General features: G+C 48.5%; 1 protein-coding gene across 1 annotated transcript; it reads right to left on the bottom strand.

Moving 5' to 3' along the window:
• Positions 1–5,673: 5,673 nt before the first annotated feature.
• LOC100545741 (UAP56-interacting factor-like) lies at positions 5,674–17,927 on the bottom strand. The gene is made up of 9 exons (XM_010714966.1): positions 17,892–17,927; positions 15,266–15,409; positions 11,860–12,002; positions 9,867–9,991; positions 9,072–9,153; positions 8,758–8,801; positions 8,598–8,672; positions 7,487–7,598; positions 5,674–6,753 (listed from the first exon to the last, which is right to left on the bottom strand). Exons 1-9 carry the CDS (start codon positions 17,899–17,901, stop codon positions 6,658–6,660), a joined length of 831 nt encoding a protein of 276 aa, XP_010713268.1. The 5' UTR covers positions 17,902–17,927; the 3' UTR covers positions 5,674–6,657.
• Positions 17,928–17,933: the final 6 nt, after the last annotated feature.

The raw sequence follows: 17,933 nt of genomic DNA, 5'->3' as shown, positions 1-17,933 counted from the left end.
GGGGAGGAGGGGAGAAAAAAATGTGTCAAGCATTTCTATGGGTTAGTAAACATGATTAACCCAAGTCAGCAAGAGTGAATGAAAGAGAATTCAGTGACTGGAGTGAGCCAAAGTGAATTCAGTGCTAGTAGTACAGTAGATCAGTAGATCAGTTGGGTTTTTTGTATGACTTAAAAGGTTTATGCTCTGCATTCCTTTAAAAGCATGCCTGGCACGAACTGTGTTTCCTTTTGCCCATTCCTTTGTAAAGCTGCTGCCCCCATCCTCACCGTGCTCCATGGGAGCCCACTGCTGCTGTGGGACAAAGCAGCAGGATGGCCAAAGGAACATCCACACTTAGCAGGGTGCCTTGAGGTCAGAACTGCAGGGAATGCAAGGCTGGTGTAGCTGCAGGCATGTCTTAGTGCAAAAATGAACAACCAAGTTCAGGCAGGATGTAGTAGGACCTCTCTCACCAGTTGGACCATGGCATGAAGTTCCTGTCTGTTCTAGTTTGATGAATACTCTTTGAAAAGCTGTTAGATATTTCCCTTTGCTGCATTCAGAGCTGCAGATTGCAGTGCTGAGAAGCTACTGGGGAGGGCTGGGTGGTGGGTGCAGACAATGGCAGTATGGCCATGGGAAGGGAGCTGCCATAATGGCACCTGCAGGTTTGCCTTGTGAACTGATAAGTGCTGATAAGGTGTGGGGTGGAGACTGCAAAGTGTCAAGCAGGGCTGGAACCTTGATTCAAAGTATACAAAAGAATGTGAGAAAAAGCTGAATATCCCATCTTGTCAGGATGTTTGCATGTAATAACCTGTATAAAAACGTTCACCTGCTTCATTTGTAGCAGTGAAAGCTTCTGATGAAGCACAGCGTTTTCGTGAGAACGCTTCTGGTTCTCTTCAAGAGCTGGGGGAGGATACAAATACATCTCCACAGCATCCCCCAGGTGATAAACCAAAGCCCCTTTTCCTTCCAGAAGCACTCTGTTGCTCATCTGCATTGTGGGTTCATGACCAAATGTGTTTAATAGTGTGAATCAAGGTGCTTCTGACACTGATGTTAGCCCTGTTGCATCGGCTAAAGCCAAGGCAACTCCAGAATCGCAGTGCAGCCAGTCCTTGGGGCTGCTGGTGTGCTGCTGGTAGCTATGAAAATGTAACCCAGTTTTCCAAAGGTGTGGTTAAATGCTGCTTTCATCACATTTGGGTATAGGAATGGCAGCTGCAGGGAGCAGGGTGTTGGTTGTGCCAATTGGATGAGCTCTGGGGTGTGCTGCCCTGGAAGACCCAAGGAACAAGGAGGTCTTTGGTACGTGCTGATGCCCAGACATCCCCTGCAGCACTTTGTGACTGCTGTGAAAAACTCTTTGGCCGTGGTGGGCTGCAAAATGCCTCTGTCTCATCAGCTTCCTTCCTACTGCCCGGTGTCCCTGTCCTGCAGAAGATCTGTGTGTATGGATGTGCAACAGAGGGAGCTTTGTGCACGCAGCTGCAGTGATCCCCTGCCCCTCAGTGATCCCCTTTCCCTTCCCACAGCTATCACCGAGGGAGAGAACATCCATTTTCCCCTCATATAGAGTTGGAGAATGCTGATGATTTTTTTTCAAAAGACTTTTCTTCCTCCAGAACCTGAGATCCCCGGGGAATCTGTTTTACTCTTGTGCTGAGATGGAATTAGTTGGTGGTTTTGCTGTTTCTTGCAAAAAAAATAAATAAATAAATAAAAATAAAAAATTCTGAACAGCTTACAGATTTATACAAAGAGAAAGGAAATCTTGTTCCTGTCTCTAGCTGTTGAGTTGTGTTCTCTCTCCATTGCACACAAGCAATTTCCATCACCACTACTGTGCAAATAAAGATACATGACCTCACCCTCTCCTACAGTGAGCAAACCCTCAGCTATGCCACGTGTCCTGCGCCAGTGCTTGCTGCATGTTGCACCATTCATTCTGAGTCCATGCTTGAGGACCTACAAGCTCCCACAGCTGGTAGAGAAGACAGACCCCTATGGACACCTCAGCTCAGTCCCTCCTCAGGTGAGGTTTTTCACAAGCTATTTTCCATCTTGTAGAAGTGTTATAACTACAGAATGGTAGTAATGGAAACTGGGGCTTGAGCACTGAGTGTTGCTCTGCCAGTTAATACAGAGCAGACAGCTCAGAGATGCTGTACTACATTGGGATTTCTGCTTTTGCTCAGATCCAGGCATTTTCTGCATACCAACACTAACTGTGGTCAACTAAGAAACCTAGGATTGGTTGACAGTGAGAACCTTTGAGCAAATGCACAGATGAATCACTGTGCTGTGCTGCCTCTGGGCAGGGGAAATTCTATATGTAGGGTGCGTGCTCCCTGCAGCCCAGAGCTGCTGCAGCCACCTTCTTCACAAGGCTTAATGTGGTATAAAGTAGCTAGAGTTAAACATTGCTGTCCTGCACAGTGGTATCACATGGTGGTGCTTCCTGGCAGAACTGCACTCCAGTCTGCACTCAATCACCACACTTCTTCACCCCATGGCACACCTCCATTATTCATGGCCAGAAATGGGGACATCCTCACTTTCTATGGCTGGAGGGTTCCAGTGCCATTGCTCAGAGGGCATGGGGTGGGGAGGCTGTGTGCCTTGCCCTTCTTCTCCTGGAGCTCAGCAGGAGGAAAGTTAATAGCTACAGCCTGGTGTGATTTAGAGCTAAGCATCTCCTTGTTGCTTTCCCCTGGTCCTGACCTACAGAGAGAGCAGATCTCTTCCTGTGTCGGAGCTTCTGCAACCAGCGCAGTCTGCAGTGAGACAAAGTACACTGGGGGATGAGAGGATGGAGGTCTCAAAGTGCTGGCCACTTTGCATCCACACTTAGAAGTGATTGTAGATTCACTCTGGTCTCTCAGTGTGCTCTGAGCATTTCAGTCATGAGTCAAGCTCCAAACCTCAGGAGGTAGATTTAGAAATATGACATCCCCCCAAAAAAATGTTTTTTTTGTTTTTTTTTAATTTGACATCTGAGATTTTAAGTTACTGCTGGGTCATGGTCTTCCCTGCACAATCACAGCATTGGGAATTTAATTTTTAATATAGGCAAGCTGAGACATTTGCCTCCTGACCTGTCTCCAGGAACCGGGGCTTTACTGTAGCATTCACCATCACAGGATTTCCAGTAAAACCCTGAGAGCTGGCAACAGTTCTGACGTAGATGGGAAGGATCTCCTTTAGGACATGGCTCAGTGCTAAATCCTAACCCCTGCTATTGAGTGGATAAAGAACAAATCTAATTTTCTGTCCCTTTTTCTTCCACATCTTAGCACTTTATGCTCCCTATAAAAATGGTCAGGATTGATTCAGATGAACAGAGGGAATAAGACGTCAGTAAATGAGACCTGCACTGGTGAAAAACAGCTCTCTTGCAAATGGAAGTGAAGAGGCTATTGGTCAGATTCTGGAAGGGATTGTCCCATTTTCAGGGAATAGAGCAGAGCTTCATCCCCATCCGTGTGGGGTCCTGACTATGGCATGGAGCAGAGCTGGCTGCAGAGGCATCCTGCCCATTGCTATACCACGGTGAGGGGCACCTATCCATTCAACCTGGAGGTTTAAGAATCTTTTATCAGTCCATCGTGATTCTCTTTTCCTGGTTCTTGCCTGGCTGGTGCTCTGCTTGTTGCTCAGTTTATCCCAGCCCTCACAAGAGCTGTGGTGCCTGAGAGACCATTTGGATCTCAGGTTTCTCTTTAAGCATTCCGCCTGTGGCTTCTGGTTGAGTGCCTCCAAGGACCCCTGAAACACAGCAACTGCTGCTGATAGCAGGCTGCACCTCCTGCACCCGGTGCAGGGCAGTGAGTTCATGCACTCCCTGCCTCCATTTTGCAGCCAGCCTGGCAAATGGTGGCACAAGAACCCCAGTGCAATCCAAGAGAGATTGCTGCAGCCATTGCTAAGTGCTGGAGGCACAACTGCAGCTGGTTCTTACCGGAGAGGACTTGACGTTTGGGTAAAGCAGCTCCTCTTTCCTTTGCTGGCACATGCTCCAGCCCCTGCTCCATGCCTCAGCTGCTGCTCTGTTGCCAGGATAGGCTGGATGTGCCCAAAGCATTTCTATTCTCGAGGCCCCTACAGCCGTGCTGTTCCCAAGGCATTGCTTTGCCCTCTACCCTGTGCTACTGGGACAGCAGTGCCCCAAACATTGGAAAGTCACAAATCCCAGTCACACAGCACTAAAATCAACAAGAACTGGTGAGCAGAGAAAGCTGGTCTTCTCTCCCTGTCTGTTAAGTTCATTAAAGACAGCTTTTTGCATCAAACCAAAGCACCCAGTGAACAGCAAATACCAAATGTCAACATGAGGGATCAGATAGAGAAGAAGAGGGCCCACCTCTTACAGACAGTTGCTCCAGGTGTGCTCTCTACATGCGTTGTGAGGACAGCTTCTGCAGAAGGTGTTTGCTGGGAAGCTGAAATCTATGCCTGGAAACTTATTTCATTCAACCAGTGTAAGTGTGTCACATTATTTCCTACCCCAAACTACTACTCTGGGTCCAAAAGCAAGTGGAATGTTGGGAATTATTAGGAAAGAACAGAAAACAACACAGAGTCCCCGTACAAATCCATCTCAAATATCGTGCTGGCTTCAGACCTGCAGTCCTCAGCAGCTGTAGCAGAGCTAGATTGCTGCAAAGGCAATCACAGCCACAGATAAACCTCCAGAGTGCAGGCACTGGGCTGTACTGAGGCTCTGCTCCTGGAAAGAAGGTGAGCAGAGGAGAATGCAGCACTGGTATAACTTTAGAAAGTATTACTCTCCTGTTTCAGTACAGAAGCAGAAGGATTTCTTATCCCTGTTGGAGCAAACTGACTCTGTGCCCCCTGCCACTGTGTTTTTAGCATGATGACTGTGACTTCTTGCTGCTTGTAAGTTCGGTGACCTTCTCTGCACAGCCACTTTTTGTCTCTCGCTTCATGGAAATTCACTGAGCCCTGTGCAGGGATCAGGCTAGAAAGAAAGCATAGCTTTTATCATTAATTCCTTCATTTTAATTTAGTCCTTAGAAAAATATAAGGTAGGGATTGCTAATAAACATCTCCTAGGAGAGGAATATCAGGGTGTGCTCTGAACACACAGGGTATGCTGACCACATGGACAGAATCACTCCATGCTTTCGTAGCGTGGTGTAAGCAGGTATCAGGTTATTCTTAGCACATCTCCCATCGTTTGTCCATACTTATAGCAAAGGCATAAATGCAGTCAGGTCTATTGTCTTTTGTGACTGTATTTCCTGCTCATCTCCAGTGATTTTCACATTATTTGCATGAAGAAATGAGCTCTCCTACTCAGTTCATTAGGCTGGAAACCCGTTTGCATTCGTTTCGCTTCAGACGCACTCAGAGCCAGGTCTGCTCTGATAGTTTTGCTGATAACATTAAAAGCAGAAGCAGTAACAACCAAGATTTTACAAGGAGCTTATTTAAAACCTCCTGCTGCTTCAAAGATCATTTGACCCACAGAAATGGTGGCAGGAGGTCAAATGCTGCAGTGATGCCGCCAAGGGGTGGCCAAGTGCTCGCTTACATGCACCCAGAGTGGGCAAAGAGGCAACGGGGAGAGGGCACCCAAGGTGGCTGTGCACCCCTTGAGGACCACGCCAAGAGACTGAGCTTGCACCCAAGCCCTGTTAAATGAGAGGAAATAACTGGAGGTGCCATTTGACAAGTTTTTTATTCAGTGCATTGGATTCATACATCACTGCTCAATCAACCAGCTAGCAACATTTCACACATTCCTATAAAATCAACCCCGAATCCGGTCTCTTGTTAAAGACACTCAGTGTAAAATGTAAAGCAGTCTATCAAATATTTACTTCTTTACTTACAGCTTAGGGCCCAGTAACAGGCTGTGCTTGGCTCGCTCAGTGTTGGCTGCAGTAGTGGGCAGAGAATGGATCAGCAACTCATGTTTGGTACAGGGCTTCATTAACAAACGTCTCAACTCAGCTCATTAACTTCTCAGCCAAGCGCTGTGTAGCCTGGCCTCCTTCCCACATCAGATGGGATTATGCATGGATGGAGCTGCACCTACAAAGACCCCAGTGCAGACCTACACAGCACTGGAAGCACAGATTTGGGCTAAGATCACCCATCAGCTCAGTGCTCAGAATAGCAGGGCGCTCCAACTGAGCCTTTGGGCTGCTAACAAGGCAGGGTGAGGCACTGTGAGGAGGGGGAAGGTCCTACACTGCAAACTTTTGGATGGGGGTCCTGGCTGCACGCTGTAAGGCTTTTAGGTGGAGAATGATGGAGCACGTCCTTGGCACAGCCGCCATATTTGCTGGCCTCTCAGGTGGGCAAGGCCCAAGGCCTCAATGCTGTCCCAACCGCAGGACAAGGCCTGTAGCTCCCTTCTCTGGTGCCTGGTAGGGGGATGGAATGGGCAACCACACCATGAAGCCCAGCACAGCAAGTCTACCTCCACTCATCCCCTTCCACCACCTCCCTACATTGCGTAGAGCCCTGACTGTAGTGCTGCCTCATCCCTGCCCTCAATCACTCGCTCATTGTGCACGGAAGGAAGTAGACAGCAGGTTGTCGAATCAGCTATCTCAGAGGGAATCTATCGAGTTTTATTGAGCCACCTGTTACGGGGCCCGGGCTGCTGCCCGCTGTCCCCATGATGAGAGCGTGCTGCTAGGGCATGGTGACCGTCCGGCGGGCGCTGCGGGCTGCTGCAAAGCGCCTCTTATTCCTCAGCCCAGAGAACCTCTCATCCAGCGTCAGGCTGGTCTGCGGGGGAAAGGGAGAGCACGTCAGTCTCGCGGCTCGTGGCCAAGCGCAGCCGGGCTTGCAGCAGGGTATTGATTAGAGCCCATCAGTTGGGAGGGTGTGTCGCAGCCGGTTAGTCAATTAAACCACCCATCACACGGAGACAAGGAGCTCGACAGACTGTGTGCGGCTGAAAAACCTCCAAGCAGTGCCCAGCCCCCAGAGAGCGGGCGTCCTTGGCAAGAACAGGAGCAAGCAGATGGCGTGTGAGCACAGGGCGTCAGGAGCAAACAAACCATCCAGACAAGGAGAGCTGGTGATGAAGGACGGTGGAGCAGGATTTCTGACCCGCCCCGGGGCTCTTGGAGTAAAACATGGAAAACGTGGCACTGAGAAGTCCTCCAAAGCAAAAAAAGAGCAAAGCCCAGAGGTGCTGCATCTCTCTGAGGATGTGGGAGCACCAGCAGTGACATGGCTGCCCCCGCCCAGGCCCACTCTCAGGGAGCACCTCCCCACTCTGAGCAAGCACACAAATGGGACAAGAGGGACCAACAGAGCAGGAATAACAGGGATGAGTCTGTAGCTGCCAAATAGTCTTCTCGGGTGCCGCCATTTTGGTGAGCACCCAAGCCAACAAGGCCGTAGGGCTGTCCTCATGGGTTGTGCTAGATAAACCCAGCTGGCAGCCCCAAAACCAAGAAACAGGGCTCCTGTAGGGTGCGGGGTGTGGCCGGTCCCCTCGGTGCTCCTCTACCTGGTTGGCCATGGCACGAAAGTTGAACCTCAGCATCACCCCCTTCGGTTGGGGCTTGGTGATGCGTGGCGGGGGCCTCTGGCTTCGCAGGAAAGGGCGCTTGGCTCCAGGCCTGGGGGAAAGCACAGGTATGTGGTCACACAGGGAGCTGAGGCAGGTGGCTCCCTGTTGTCTGCAAACTAATAGGGTTAAGGGAGATCCGTGTGCAGCCCATGCCTCTCCCAGTGTTAATCACAGAGATCTGCGTGAGCACGTCCTGAGAAGGGCAACACATCTGTGAAGGGTCTGGAGTTAAATCTTATGGGGAACAGCTGAGGGAACTGGGATGGTTTGGTCTGGAGAAGAGAAGGCTTATGGGAGACCTTACTGGTCTCTACAACTCCCTGAAAGGAGGTTGTAGCAAGGTGGGGGTCAGCCTCTTCTCCCAGAAGTAGGATGAAAGGTGATGGCCTCAAGTTGTGACAGGGGAAGTCTGAGTTGGATATTAGGAAAAACAACTTCTCAGACAGAGTGGTGATGCACCAGCACAGGCTGCCCAGGGAGGTGGTGGAGTTCCTGCCCCTGGAGGTGTTCCAGAACCATGGGGATATGGGACTGAGGGACACGGTCAGTGGAAATGGTGGGGGTGGAATGATGGTTGGACTTGGTGATCCTAGTGGTCTTTTCCAACCTTGATGATTCTATGATTCTATGAAGAGGCGCTCAGCAGCTATACAAGCTGAGCTCCAGCACTGCAGCTACCAGGAAATGCTCTCTGGGCCCAGTTACCCTCACCCACCCACCAGATCCTGCCCCTGCACAGCACAGGCCTGAGGCCACACTCCTCCTGCCGTGTGCCTGCGAGCAGCTCAGCACTGCTCCAACAAAGCCTGCGAGCAGCCATGTGCTGCCCGCGCTCCCACTCCCCCCTGCTCTGGATACCAAGCCAACCACACATAATTACTGTCTCCTTTCAGATACACCAAAACAAGGCACCATTTGCTCACCGTTTGAGGGCCGAACCATTAGTTCTGCACTTATTATAAAAAAACATGAAGCTGCAATAACACTAAAGGGATTAGCAATGGCTTTTGTAGGGCTCCCATCCTAACAAATCAACTCATTTACTTACGTGTTGGTCTGGCTCGCCTGGGGATTAGCCACAGAAACTGTCAGAACCGCTCCGGGGCTGGGTTTCACTTGCCACCTGCCAAGACAGCGAGATGTCTCCAGCTTCAATTCAAGCGTGAAAGAGCAAGTCACGTTCATTCTGTGCCTTTGTCGCCAATTACCTTCTCATCCTTGGTGGTTTCCCTTCTGCATTAGCATCCATTTGCTGTGAAATCAATGACAAAAAGGATCAGTTAAATAATTATCAGTCAGAACCTGTGATTCGTTTTCCAGCGTTTTGTTTGGTATATTTGAAAAGCTCTTTCTCTGTGTCATCACAAAACTTGTTTTTCTTGGGTTTCTTGCTGCATAGGCAAAGCAACTGGCAACCATCTCTCTTGGTTATTTTGGAAGCAAAGATAAAACTGGGCAAGGGCTGGTAAAACTGAAGGGTTGTCATCATCAGCAGGTAGTATAAAAATGCCTCTGTACTGACCCCTCTCTGGATGTAGGCTTTGGAGAACCGCTGCTGCATCCGCTTCTGCTGGAAGCCTGGTCCCCTGTTCAGCAGGAAGGGCCTGCTGGGCGGGAGGAGAGAAAACAACAGAGGTCAGCACGGTATCGGGTCTCTCCTAAAGTTTAATGTTGTAACACATAACTGAGTTTGGTATGAAAAGTAATATTAGAAGTAAATGAGGATATCTGTGACCAAGTTCAGCCCTACAGGTTTTTCTGCCAGCAAAGGATTTCAGTGAAACAAGTTTTTCTGCTTGAATGAAAGGACAGCTTGTGTTTGCTTTGAGCTCTTCTCATTGGAAGAAAAATGATAGAACAAAGTCATAGAAAAAAAAGTATGGTCAGAAGGGACCCCTGGAGGCCATTCTGTCCATGCTCTGCTCACAGCAAAGACCAGACTGACACCGAGCTCCATTTGAGCTGGGAGGATGCGAGGACATCTAGGCAGACCCCAGGGCTGTGCCCAGAGTTAGCCCCACTCCCTGCCTTCCCCTTGGGACAAAGCCTCTGCTTTCTGCTTTTGTGAAAATAAAGGCTATATCACCCTTCCAAAGTTTTTCCCAAAGTGGCAGATTAGATGCTGAATACCAACAGAACAGTCACATTCTCCATGCTCACTAAAATCCAGTGACAGATCGAATACCACCTTATTAACATAAAGCTGCTTTGTGTCCAGGTGTTTTCCAAACACACCCAGGGCACTCCTCTCACATCATGCAAGCACATAGCTGACTGAGATCAGAGCCAAAGGGAACCAATAGTGACCAACATTTACCTTCTCCCTGGGGCGCTGGTGCTGGCAGCAGCTGCTCTGAACCTCCTGGGGCCGGGTGGTGGCCGTCGCCGTGCCTCGGGCTGCCCACTGCTGCTTTTGGGGAAAGCATCCTCACTCTTGTTGACCTGGAAGAGCAGAGACAAGTCAGCTGTTGTCACCTGCACTGATGCCATGCAGGCAAAAACAGAGCGACAGCACAGGTTGGGAGAAGTGACAGTACTGCACTGCTTGTTGATGCATTGGGTACTGCTGGTGGCTGTGGCAGAGGGGTTTCAGCTCTCTGCCCTCCATTCCCATATTGCCATTACAACATTTTTTTCCTTTGCAGCTTTTGCGGTCTTGCAGCAAAGACTTTGTTATTTTCTTAATGGGAAATTGATTCCCTACCAAATTTACTCAAACCTGGTCTCTGCCAAGGGCTTTAGCACCTAGAGCTGGAATATTTCTAGCATGTACCAAGTTGCTGTACTCTCAGTGTTTGGATTTGTGACACGCTGTTGACAACAACTGTAACGTGTACTGTAGTTCCTGGGCATGACACTACAAGACAGAGGGAGAACACTTCATCTTAACAGTATAGAAGCAAACAAAAAAAAATTAAAAGTGTGGAGCACAAATCTCACACAATGCATTATAGCCTCGCTCAAGTTTGTTTTCAGTCACTGACCCTTTCCAGTTCAGACACAGAATCACAGAATTACAGAATCACAGAATGGCCCGGGTTCAAGGATCATGAATCTCCAACCCCCTGCCACATGCAGGGCCACCAACCTCCACATTTAATACCAGACCAAGCGGCCCAGGGCCCCATCCAACCTGGCCTTGAACACCTCCAGGGATGGATGGGGCATCCACAGCCTCTCTGGGCAGCTGTTCCAGCACCTCACCACTCTCACAGGAAAGAACTTCCCCCTGATATCCAACCTAAATTTTCCCTCCCTCAACTTAAAAACCATTTCCCCTTGTCCTGCTGTTATCTACCCTTTCAAAGAGTTGAAATGTCTGATGCCTGAAGCATGGGGTGCACCAGAAGGCTCTTATCAGCAGCACAGTTCTCCTGCATGTCCTTATACACACAACCACATACGCCTCTCAGTCAATTTCTGTGGGACAACCACCATCAGTGATGCTACTCAATAATTCAGATGTGTTTCCACATCCTTCCCACTTGGTTTACTCCTACAAAAAAAAAGGAAGCTATCACAGAATTAAGCCTCCTAGCAACTGCTCATTGCTTTCTGCTAATATCCAGCCACACTCCATATATATCTGAGTCACTGCAGTCATTATTTTCAAGAATAACCACATTCCGTGTGCATGCATGCTTAGTTTGGGGTTCTCTGCTTCACACTTCCTGGACACAGCCATTAAAAGTGTCGTCATCACCATTTTGGTGTTTCCAAAAGCTCACTGAGCACATGTGACCTCCTAATTGAGTTTCTACAACCTCTTCTCCCAGAGGACTGTCCACTTGCTCCATTTCCACCTTTCATTAACAGCAAGCCAGATGGATCTTAGTGATACTCAAAGATAAACTCTGGGAAAGGCGTCATCATACTTCCATTAAAACTACTTTTGTGTCATCTCGCTTCCCTATTATCTAAAGGATAATATGGGAACCACATCCATAACCATATCCATGTCACCTCTAAACAATAACAGGAAGATGGGAATGACGAGGAATTGGATTTTATGGCAATAGTTTAAAAAATTAAACAAATCTTCGAAGGACACTTTTTTCTTTACATCCATAGAATCTTATTCAGGAAAAAAAACATGCCAAGTCTTATGCTTATAAAACCAATGGGAAAACTGCTGGCTTGCATGCATGTGTCTGTGCTCACCTATGCATACAAATGCTGTACACGGGCACATAAAAGACTGTGCCTGTGCATTTTTTATGCTGATTGTCCTTCAGGGTGATGCGGGAGCAGAAAAGCCAGCCAACCACTACATGATGATTGGGCAGAGCTGCACTCCTTTCCTCCCATACCTCCTGAGCTGATGCTGGGCGATTTAAAGGGCTCACTCCACTCAGTGCAGCAGCTGCTCTTCTCCTGGGGCCGGGCAAAGCGTTCCTGAATTGCCGTCGGTTGTTCTGTTGTTGTCCAAAGCCTCTCCTAAAACGGTTGGGTCCTAAGATAAACACATGTATCAGTGACCTTCAAAACTCACGTCAGGGTTCAGTTCTGGAAATGTATTACAAGGCTGCCTTAACATGATATAGGAGTATCTGTATAAACAGCGTGACAAGAATCACTCTAATTTGATCCTGAAAAGGAAATCAATTTAGCATAATATAAAATAATTTCCAATATCTCACTCCGACATTTTCATGATCCATGGGACTAACAAATGCATCATTTGAAGAAAAAAGCCTTCCACAGTCATGGCTGCTAATAAAGGAGTAACACTAGCATCAGGAAAGCTGTCAATCTCTCATCAGGGTTCACATGGCCATGAATTAACTGTGAAATGGAAAAGCTTTTCCATACAGAATCTGGACTGTCACTCAGATACCCACAAGCCAAACCCACAGCAGTCAGAGCATCTCTGAGTGCCCACACTACTTCACTGGGGAGGATCGGCCCACCCGTATCTATTTTCTTTCAGTCTGAAATATCCTTACTGCAGAGATTGAAGGGAGCATCTTCTGCTGCTTCTTCATGTTAATGCACAGTGTATACACTGAAACCTCTCATCCCGCATTTAACTTTTCCCCTACGCCTGTTTATGATTTCTGAGTGTTGCTGAAGCATCGAGAGGAGAGCACTCAGAGAGGCACAGTGCATTAAAGCCTAATTACTCCATAAGATAAACTTCTGTATCGTAATTAAATAGCCATTTTCCAAGATGCTCCATCAGTGAAATTTGCACACACCCCCACTGGGGTGCATAAATCAAGCAAAAAAGCAGTGAATTTCAGCAGGCAGCAACCATGCATTAAAACTCCACACCAACAAGAACCTCAGAGACACAGAAATGGGATGCTCGGATGTGGGCATTGATCCCACTCCATCGATTCCTACATTTATAATGACTTGGAGCAATTAGAAGTGAAATGTTGAGAGGAAGGATGGCAGCAGGTGATTAATGAAGGCTCCAGCCCCAGGGTGCAACACAGAGCATGCTGACACCAGTTACAAGGTAAGGGTTAGCATCAGGGTTAGCATTAGGGTTAGGGTCTTCTTTCAGTGCAGCATCTTCTTTCCAGCATGAGACTGAGTCCATCTGTGGGTTTCCCACCAGAGCAATGGGAGGGGCAGATGCACAAAGCAACCCTGAGCAGCAAAGCACACTGCTGTCCATCAGCCCCTATTAGAGAGCTGCAGCTCAGCAGTGCACTCAGGCGCATCCCAGCCCATGCACATAACTGACTGCAGGGCCAGCAGCTCTGAGGGCACTCTGTTTGTGCCAGCTGGGAATCAGGGCTTCCTTGTATATATGTCCTGACATGTGGCACACAGGAGGCTCCATCTCTGCAAAATGTCTGGCAGGTATTTCTGGGCGTTCTCAGCCCGGACAATAGAGGGCTCCAGGAAGACCTCCCTGCGTCCTTGAAAGAGCTTATAAACAGGATGAGAGAGTGACTTTTTACACGGTCTGATAGTGACAGGACAAGGGAGAATGGCTTTAAACTAAAAGAGGGGAGATTTTAGTTAGATGTTAGGAAGAAACTCTTTACCCAGTGAGCAGTGAGGCCCTGGCACTGCTCAGAGCTGCGGCTGCCCCATCCCTGGAGGTGCCCGAGGCCATGCATGGGGCCTTGGGCAACCAGATCCACTGGGGGGCACCCAGACCACAGCAGCTGACAGAAATGGGTGCTCTTGTCCATTTCAACCTAAGCTGTTCTGTGTTTCTACAATTTATTAATCAAAGAGCACTTGACTAAAATCCCCCAGTGTCAGCACCCTGTCTGGGTGCAGGCTCAGAACCCAGCTCTGAGCACATGTCTGAAGGCCAGGAGCCTCTCTGCCCAACAAGCCAGGCGGGGGAGAAACCCTGAGGCCCACTTCTCAAAGGAGATTTGAAATTGGAATCTCTTGTCATTAAAAATCATCACTCTCCCCACCACTGGGGAGACTGTTTAAGCCAAATTCCGGGAAAGATAAGAGCTTGCATGAGTTCTCTTGCTGTTTCCATCAACATAATACCTTCCCCAAGCTCTGCCATTGCTGTGCTGTGCTGTACTGATTGGCGTGTTGATAACAGTTATCACATCTCAGCCCACGAGGGGCTGCCTTTCAGCAGGGACTGAAGAGGAATGAGGCCCCTGAAGAATTATGGGCTTAATTCCCAGCCATGCTGAGCTGCCTAAAATTACTCCTGACATCAGCTCTGCACAGCACACTGGGTCCCTGCCCTGAGCAGGGCTCAATTCAGGCCCGGTTAAACCTATAAAATATTTAGACTAACAAAAGTTCTGCTTTCTAAGGTTGGCTGCAAAAATAGCCCACATTTTGTTCGACTCATTTGACTTATGAGTGCAGCAGAATATCAAACCCCGTGTTCCGTTTTGGACAGAGAAATCAATTTGCAAAGGGGAATTATCAGCACTGTTTTGAATTGGGACAAATCTCAGTGAGGCAATGCGTGGCAGAAAGCAGGAATGCAAGAGTGGGAGGCGGATCTGAGACAACTGGGAGTGCTCCCAGTGATCCTCCTGTCCTCGTGTGCCATTTGCACTCAAGGGGATGAATGCAAAGGCGTCGCTGCAAAATGTCACTAAAATCTCCAGCGAGGTGATTCAGCAGCCAGGAAAAAAAATGATGGTAAACAAAGATGGCATTTCATGCAGCAGATCTCCTTAGTCTGGAAGATAAAACTAGTGGAACCGAACAGAGATTAGTGTGTAATCACACGGCATTATTAAAAAACTCATCATAAAAATAGCACGGTTGGCGAAAGTGATAAATTAGCTCCAATGACGGAGCTATCAAAGGCAGTTACTGAAGGAGTAATTTAAATGTGTTCTGGGAAAAAGAGGATTCAGAAGAGGCATAATTAAAATATGCAAAGCCAAAGGGAATAGAGAACAGATATTAAGTCACTTTGAATTAGTAATTCATGGGAGGGTGGAAGGGAGAGAAATGGATGGATTTATGCTCTGAAAGGGTCCTGTTATTCTATTGTTGCAGAGAGAAAAGCTATTCAGCACCCAAGTACATATTATGTGCACACAGGAATTAGATAGGAGAAGGATTTAGGAGCTGATTTTGTCACACAAACATGTTTTCCAGGTCAGTGACGCAGCTTCACAGAATCCCACAGAATCACAGAACCGCAGGGGCTGGGTTCCGGGGATCATGCAGTCCCATTGACTGCAGCACCTCAGATATTTATAAACAGCAATGAGATCCTCTCTCATCCATCCCCGCCATCCCACGGCACTCCCATACCTTGCAAGTTCCTCTGCATCCAGGCACGGGAGCGGGGCCGCCCAAACCCATATGCCAAATTCCTGTTCTTGGTCTGCTGTCTCCGGCCGTCCCCTGCAGCTTTGGCATCTGTTTGCTCCTTCCTGTGACGCTTGATGATGTCATCTAAAATCACAGCCACAAAGGGGAAATTTATCAAAGCTACACTTTCTACCAAAGACAATTTCCATTTTTGGTGCTTGGAATTGTCCATGGTGAAAACAAGGCTGGTGGTTCTGTAAGTGATGCTGCCAGACGATGAGGTTAAGCTCAGCTAGGAAAGCACAGGCTCCATTTGCTCGGTTCCTGCATGCTGGAGATTAGAGCACAGTGAATTATGTCACCATCCAGCACATATGCACTACATGCAGGATGGAGATTTCAAACCCATGCCATAGAATCATAGAATCGTAGAATCATAGAATGGCTTGGGTTGATAAAGACCACAACGATCATCTAGTTTCAAACCCCCTGCCATGGGCAGGGTTGCCAACCAGCAGACCAGGCTGCCCAGAGCCACATCCAGCCTGGAATGTCCCACTGCGGGATCCAGTCCCCAAGACTGCCCACACAAAGGAAGGGATTTTTACATGGACACCAACATAGTGCTTATCAGAAAACATTTTTGGAGGAGGTCTGACTTGGGAGGTGGTCAAAGGGGAGAGAGTGGGCAAAAGCATCAAAGAGCAACTATGCCAGACATGGGAGCCCCTGATGCACAACCCACACAAATGCTGTTTGTGGGTTGTGCAAACACTGCGGGGTGAAAATCTGCTCAGTTCCTGAATCCGTAAATGGGAAAACCAAGGTTTGGTGCAGAGAAGCAACCTCACTTGTACAGGGTGACTGAGAGGAGGGGATGTCATGGCCCTGCAGACACTCACTGTTCACCATGAATGATGGTTTCCTTTCGGTTCCCATCTTCCAAAGACAACACAGCTATGGATGTGATCAGATCAAAGCAACACACACCATGAATATCAGAAGTACTTCGTATTCTAAGTGCCACAATCTTCAGCTGACTCTTGATTTTCTCACTTATCTGGGTAGATGCTGCTTCTTACATACTCTGTGCCCTTTGGTTCCCATTGAGCTGGTTTGAAATCAAGGAGGTCTTTTGATGAAGAGGAATGGTGAAGGCAAAGGGACGTCTCCTGATCAATTCATATTTTGCAACAATTTCCTCTTTTAACCTCAGACCTCCCAGAAAATATCCAGTGAGTAACAGAGCTGCATCTGTTGAACTCCAAGCAAAATGTTTTACCTTTTGCCAAATTAGGGAGGAAAGAAGCATCCCAATCAGGCCTTTTCCCAGGCAGCGATGACTCCAGAGCCTTCATGAACCACCGGAGTGGAAGCACAGAAGTGCCATTAGCTTTCAAAGGGCTATTATCACAAACAGCACATCTTACCTCCAGTGCTTGTCACCTGTCATTTTCTATTAAGAAAATCCCATGTCCAAATTAATATAAGGCCCAGGGAAAGCGAATGAGAGCAGATGTAAGAATAAGCTGCGTGACTGCTTTTGTGATTTCTCTATCAAGTCTGCCAGGAGAAGAGCACGTTGGGAGAGACTGAGTGATGCTCTGGGTATGAATGTGCTAATGTTCCCAGCTAAGTGTGCCTCTGGGACATGTGCTATTTGGGGCACAGGCTGCTTTGAAGCCTGTAGCCCCTCCTCTGCGGAGAGGTTGTCAGTGTGGGCTCACAAGGAATGGAGAGGAGCCGGATGCTCAGCTGCCCAATCCATTGCCTTCCAGCTCTCTGGATATCAGTTGTTACCATTACTTCTCCCATCAGTATGATGGGGTAAACAGAGCAGCGTAGGAGGGTACTAAATAAAGGATCTTGGGAGGTCACTTAAGGTACCCCAATGCCCTCAAGACAGAATTAGATCTTCAAGGGTGGCAACACCATGGGAAAGAAAATTAAATAAAAAATTAAGGGGCAGACAAATTCCTGCTGAAAATCTTTATGCTGCCATTAAAATAAGTGTGCATCAGCACCAAGGAATATGTGGGAGAATATGTTGTGCTATCCCCAGCAAGTGGCTCATCACTGGGAAGAAATGACACACGGTTTGTGTTAGGACACAAACCCAACATTAAGAGATGCCGGAGGACTTTCCTTCCCCGGCGATGTCAACACGATGATCCGCTGAGATCTACAGCCCCAGCCCTGGAGTCCAGGCCCTCAGAGCTAATAAAAGGGCAGTTGTTTGTGCACAGTTCACATCTCTGCTGCCAGAGGAATGGCGAGCATCACGAGCAGGCTGCTATAAATAGCCGCACACCCGAGGATATGGCTCATATCTTTATTTCAATAGAGCCTCATTTACGTAAGCCTCTCCCGGCCCGCTCCACGCTCTCCCCTCTGAAATTACGGGGTGCTGCCAGAAAAGCACCGAGACGGGGCTGAATCCGTGCTTCCACTCACCCCCATTACTCTGCCTTTCCCTGCCCGCTTCCCTCCCTGGGCTGGGAGCACCGACAACCCGCAGCTCACCCCCACCACCTCCCAACACCCCGCACCCCATTTCCCAGCGCGAGCCGCGCTGCCCCACCAACCCCGGCCCGGCGGAGCCCCGCTCCCCAATCACCGCACGTACCCAGGGACATGTCAATCTCCTCGGCTCCCGGCTGCGGCCCCA

This window comes from Meleagris gallopavo, chromosome 9, assembly GCF_000146605.3.
Source record: "Meleagris gallopavo isolate NT-WF06-2002-E0010 breed Aviagen turkey brand Nicholas breeding stock chromosome 9, Turkey_5.1, whole genome shotgun sequence".
Lineage (NCBI taxonomy): Eukaryota > Metazoa > Chordata > Aves > Galliformes > Phasianidae > Meleagris > Meleagris gallopavo.
This window is presented reverse-complemented; position numbering and strand designations above follow the sequence as displayed.

Excerpts from the sequence above, each read along its gene's own strand:
- LOC100545741 (XM_010714966.1), bottom strand. Across the intron at positions 9,154-9,866 it reads ACCAGCGCCCCAGGGAGAAG|GCCCTTCCTGCTGAACAGGG; the intron begins GTAAATGTTGGT and ends CCCGCCCAGCAG. Across the intron at positions 6,754-7,486 it reads TTCGTGCCATGGCCAACCAG|ACCAGCCTGACGCTGGATGA; the intron begins GTAGAGGAGCAC and ends TTTCCCCCGCAG.